Below are 6,041 nucleotides of genomic sequence, written 5' to 3' on the forward strand. Positions count from 1 at the left end.
ACTGTCTTGTTCAACACACCTTCAAGAACTCATGAAAGTAATACACTAGTTGGAGGTAAAGATCCTCCCCACCTCACATTACACACTGTGATAAGGCTGGCCAGGAAACCAGCAAGTATTAACACTCAGGCACTACAGAACTGTGTGACGAAAAGCTGTCTAAATAAATTTCATGGAGCAGATGCTGCAGGCATGCCTGCTGCCCAGGTACATACGGTCTCATTCTTTGGGATTCTACCAGAACAACTATTTTTAGATGCAGGCTAGGACTTACACCTGCTAGGATTTAGTGTCCCATCATCACACAGTTTTGTCTCTACAGTCATCGCCAAGTACAAGAGAAACAGGAACAAGAAGTTTCCCTCTAGCAGGTAGGCATGGAAGTATTTCTCATGCTCTATATAAAGGTTGTAAACCTTTATTGTTTAGCCCTGCAAACCATTCAGATTCCATGATGGGAGGTACGGACAGGTCGCAGTAAAGGCTGCCAGTTATTTGTCTTTAGAATGTTGTCTGCTCTACAAACGCCTTGCCAAGCACGGGTCAACTCTCCATGTCGTCTAGCTTGGAGGCACCACTGTGCTGTGAACTCTGACATGCTACTGAAAACAAACCGAGTCCCTCAAAATAGGTGAAGGAGATAAAAATCAGAAGTGTGCAAAAATTAAACAGATTCTCCATTTTATTTCCAATAAAAATTTAGATCCTAGATGGATACAGCATCTGTAAAAGACAAGAACAGATAGAATCATGTAAGAAATCTTGTTATTGGACTGCACTATTTTAAACACAAGTTTTGCAGTTACAAGCTACATCAATCCCATCAACTACGATAAAAGTGACCCCCCCATTTACAACAGAAGAGGTGCAAGAATGGAAATGCGTAACAGCTAATTCAGTGACTTCAAGCAGCACCGTGCTGATGCGCAGGCTCCCCCGGCAGTCAGCCCTCCTGCTCGCTGACAGGAAGAGTCCTCATGGGTACCGTTTCAGGTTTTAACAGTGCCGCTCCTACTGTGCTTTTTCTAAGGCACATGAGAAAGAAAGGAAGGCTTGCACCCCTCTGACACTCCTTTTGAAAACATCACCAGAAAGATATTGCATCAAAACTCTGGGTGAGGGACCTAAACGGACAGTCTCACTGAAGCCTTGTGGCTAAAACATTGACAGGTGGAACAGGTACTAGTGGACATGTCAGGACAGCACAGCCCTCAGTTAAAACATCTGGGAGGAAGGACAAAAATCTATCAATGGCAGGAACTGGAATAGAGGGAGCGAAAATACACGCACAAGACACAGGGAAAAGAAATCAAGGTGGCTTTAGAAGGGAGCTGAGTAAAAGCCCCAGAACTCAAAGAGTCTTTGCAGACAACCTGAGCAAGCATACATCCCCCCTGAAACAAGACAATCCCCTTCAGCGCAAGAAGCCAGTAATAAACCTCCCACAGCTCCAAAAGGAGCACTTATCAAAGAGCCATGTTGAATACACAACAGCAACAGACCAAAACCATAGTTCATTTTCCCTCATACTATGTGGGATTAAAAGGCACCCCGAAAACTTCCAGTAAATATTTTGTTGCTAAAATAAATCCACTTACCACCCGGATTCTGTGTCCAATGGCCTTGGCAGGAAGGTTGGAACGGAACTTGGCACGAACCATGCCACTGTTCCCATGGGCGCGCGTTACCTTCCCCCAGATCACTCGTGTCCTGTTGGGCTTGCCGCCGGGGGTTACAGTGTTGCTGAGGAGAGAGAAGAAAAGAATTGCTGAGCATGCCAGTCACAGCTCCATACAAGACTGACCAGCGATGGGGCAGACAACGCAGCCTCCTTAAGGAAACTTCCTTTATTTCACAGCAAGGAATAAGTTAAAGCACCTAGTTTTATTCCACAGCCACCTTTAATTGGACTACCTTCCACTTTTATTTAACTGTGAAATTTACTAGGCCTAGGATTTTCACCGCCCCTTCCAAATGGGTCAGTACTGCAGCTTGTAATTTGTCAGAAGCTCCACTAGAGAACTACCAACAAGTTACTAAGCTTAAGAATTTGAAAAATACCGATGCTCATATGATCAAACCAAAAACTCATCAATTTCAACGGCAAAGAAAATGCAGTATCTTGTTTGTAAGATTTCTCCAGACACACCAAAGGCAGGAGAGACCTAAGCCATTGGGACAGACTGCAAAAAACTGCTTTAGAAAAAAAGCCACAGGCCATCTTGGAAATGATGATGGTCAAGTTAACAGTCTGATCAATTTTATTCAAGACAATTCTGGTCTCCCATATCTGAACTCTTAACAACTACACTCAATGAAAAAAAGTAAGTGGAAGGTAGTAAGTAACTGTTTTTAATGCCTCTGCCAATGCAGCACAGCTGAAGTGACAGTGCTCTAACACAGGCACGGAAAAGCCAGGATACAAATTCTTCCAGGCTTCACAAAATAATTCTGCTGTTTAAGTAACTCAACAGCTCATAGTACTTGACACAAATTCACCACATTTCATTTTTGCCAGTCTCAGGCAAAATCTGGTTCTCATCCCATTTGCTCTGTAACGTATAATTTGTAACAGCAAATGATTATTTCACATAATTTCATGCTCTGAATTAAGAGCATCTAGGCCAATTAAAGCAAAATAACCAAGGACTTTAAAAACTAAACCAACCCAGTAAACTGGTCTACACAGTACTCCATGGACACGCCATTGATAAATTGAGCCCAACTTATTTTTGGTTCTAACAAAAGCTCTATAATCAGACTGCTCACACCCTGGCATTTGCAAAAGCTGATACAGGAGTTGGCTAATTTAGCTTAATGATAAAAAGTGACTTACTTTTTAGCTTTGTATACATAGGCACACTTCTTGCCCAAGTAGAAGTCTGTCTCCTGACGTGCATAAACGCCTTCTATTTTCAGAAGGGCAGTGTGCTCCCGCTGGTTTCGGAGGCCACGTTTGTAGCCAGCAAAAATGGCCTTGCACCACAGCCTAAAGACATTGAAGACAATTACAAATTATAATTCACTCCCAAGTATGAAATGTAAAAACAAATCGTGTGCTGTTTCAACAGAAACTATTTCCACACCAGTAGAAATTTAGCTGAGGAAAAAGCCCGCTGCTTTTGCTTTTACAAATTATTGCACATCCTTACATTGAGTCAACAGAGGAAAGTGAAGTAACTGGGACACACGAAGTATTTAGGAGAACTTTGTATCTTTCTGCTTATAACAAACCTCTTGCACTACGGGCTTCATACTTAAAGTGCTTCAACATTAGTAAGTGCTGTATTTTCAAAGGTCTACAAACACTCTGTAATGAGTAAACATTACTTTATTTCTATATAACACATAAACTGACTCTCCTGTGTTTCAGTAACTGCTATAGAGGAAGACATTAACTGCTGCTAGTTTGTAGCCTCAAAGGAATCAACTGCAGTCTATGGCGAATGCCAGAGAAACAGCCTCAGGTGCGCTGGACAAGTGACATTACACAAACTCCTCAACAATTCTTCGTGACAAGGACCTCTCTGTACTACCCAGGTAACACAATTATAAGGCTCGTTCCACACACCATATGCACGTCATGACTGTCTCAACTGCATCTAGCAACTGTCCCATAACACAGCAGTATTAAACTAAACTACCCAGTTCCACCTTCCACACGTGCACAACGGAAGATGAACTCCACAGATACATATTAAGACCAAAAGCTGTGGTTCAGATTCAATCCCTTCACCATTTACAACCTCAACCTCTACATCCGTAACAAAACTCAACGGCGTAGTAGCCATTACTCAAAGAAAGAATATGGGAAGCCTCTACTGTGCACTGAAGGTTCAGAAACACCGTGCTAACAAGAACACCGTTAATAACCCACATCTATTGACAGGCCGGGGACAGCGTGGCACACCATGCAAAGAGCTACAACCAACTTAAGGCAGAGGCTTCAGAACAGGGAGACACAACTGTGTATGCTTAACAGAGAGGCCAGTGGGATACTGTGTAAAGGAGCTCTCCCAGAAAATGAGCACAGCTGCAGGAAAACAACTTTAACAAAACACACTCAGAAATGCTCCGTTTGCAAGAAGACTTGTCAAGAGCGCACTGTAACAGCGAGCCGAGAGCCATCCCGGGGCAAGTCACTCACCTCCCGGTCATGGTGTCCTCCTGAAGCCCTGGTCCCAGCAGCCTAGAAACGACACACAAGCCATGAGCCTCCCAGGCCGGCCGCTCTGTGCAGCCCAGCCAGGGGGAGCTGCCGCAGGCCCGACCCGGGGGCCAGAACATCCACCCACAGCACGGTGACAAGGGCCGCCAGCCTCCCCAGGACGGGCTCCGCCTCACGGGGGAGGGAAGGGGACCCCTCCGCATCCCCACAGAACGGGAGGCTCTAAGCGCCTCAGCCCCGGGCCTCAACCCGGGGCCGGGACCATCCGCCGCACATCGGCGCCATCCCGCCCTCTACCCGCTCCACACGGCACCGGCCGCAGCGACCCGGCAGCCCCGCGCCCACCGGCGGCCCCATGGCGGGGGCAGCTCCCCCCCGTCCCTTCCCCCAGCGCCGCCGCTCCCGCCTTACCCCAACGGCGGCGAGCCAAGATGGCGGCGAAAGAGGGAGCCGCCGCACCGCCTTCCGGGATATGGACAGGGAAGGACCCCGCCTCGGCCGCCTCGGTTTTGCCCGTTCAGACGGTGCTCACCCGCGGCGGGGTGGCTACATCGGCCCCCTGCGGCGTCCCTCGCCCTGTCCCCCTTCTCCTCCGGCTGGCGGTCCGCGGAGGGGCGGCCCCAACGCCGCCGGGCAGGCACCCGCTCGGGCAGCCCCACGAGGCCCCCGGAGCGTGGTGGTCGCCATGGAGACGGGCGCCACCGCCGCAGCGGGCCGGTGAGCGCCGCAGCGGGCCGGGGCCGGGCCAGGCCCAGCACCGGGCGGGCAGGGGGGTCCGGGCCGGTACCGCCGGCCCAGCCGCTGTGAACAGGGCCCTGCGGCCGCCCAGGGTGGGAGCGCGGGGGGGTGAATCCCGGCGCGGAGGTTGAGGGGAGGCTTGGAAGGGCGAGCGGGGCCGCATCCCGGCGGCGAGAACGGGCTGCGGAGGTGGAACAAGCCGAGGGGGCAGCGGGGAGGTGAAGGGCAGCGCTCGGTGCTTCTGGGGTGGCCAGGGCTCCGCGGCGCTCTTCTGATGGCGGCTCTCCGGGCCCTGCCTGCCTTCCTCCGCTCTCACCTTGAATTCGTGAATTATCTCAGCATTTACTTTACTCCCGATACCGCCTCGCTGACAGAAAACATGTATTTCTGTGCTCAAATCCCTGCAATGAAGTCTCACATTCCTGTGTTTTCCTAAATAAGAACAGATGGAAGCATGTACTTACTCATTTTCCCAAGTCGGGGTCATTCACTCCTGACTTCTGTCACGTCCCTCACACAGCCAGAAATCCAGGTGCATTTTTAGAGCACTTTAAGTGATTTAGGAACTTCCTGCAATACAAAATGTGCGCTGGCCGCCCACACTTTCACTGTAACTTTGTTCCTAAGTGTCTTAAATTGCATTTGAACGTATGCCCAGATGTGGTCTTATGAAAAATTGCATCTCAGGAGTGAAATGTACTGTCATCTTGTCACCAGCTGGGCTTGGAGAGCTTGAACCTGGACTAAGGAATTAGATCCCGATCCAGGAGGAGAATTAACTCTACCTGTACTTTGCTGGGCCAGCGTAGAGGCACTCAATGCCTTGTAAGCATGTATAAACAGAGGCTTTTCTTTGAGAGATTAGATTGTTAGGAAGGAGGAGCAAAGAAGGGATGGAATATTATGAATTCTCCGAATTATTCTGTCGGCTTCTGCAAGAAAGCAAAGCAACGCTCAGTAATCTACCCAGTGAACAGTATCAAACATGTGCTAGGAACCTCTGCTCAGAGAAAGGACACAATCCCTACTTCAATGAGAATAAACTGTCTGTCAAAACACTCTGTTTTCCAGCAGTAGAGATGCCACAGCCAGTAAATGCTCCCTAAATCTGATCTTTTCCTGCCCCATACAGATT

General features: G+C 48.8%; 1 protein-coding gene across 1 annotated transcript; it reads right to left on the reverse strand.

The window, feature by feature from the left end:
* Nucleotides 1-664: 664 nt before the first annotated feature.
* Nucleotides 665-4,462, reverse strand: RPL35A (ribosomal protein L35a). The gene is made up of 4 exons (XM_063339843.1): nucleotides 4,148-4,462; nucleotides 2,837-2,989; nucleotides 1,599-1,743; nucleotides 665-723 (listed from the first exon to the last, which is right to left on the reverse strand). Exons 1-4 carry the CDS (start codon nucleotides 4,369-4,371, stop codon nucleotides 700-702), a joined length of 546 nt encoding a protein of 181 aa, XP_063195913.1. The 5' UTR covers nucleotides 4,372-4,462; the 3' UTR covers nucleotides 665-699.
* Between the last annotated feature and the right edge of the window lie 1,579 nt (nucleotides 4,463-6,041).

Source organism: Chroicocephalus ridibundus, chromosome 6 (genome assembly GCF_963924245.1).
Source record: "Chroicocephalus ridibundus chromosome 6, bChrRid1.1, whole genome shotgun sequence".
NCBI classification, from domain to species: domain Eukaryota; kingdom Metazoa; phylum Chordata; class Aves; order Charadriiformes; family Laridae; genus Chroicocephalus; species Chroicocephalus ridibundus.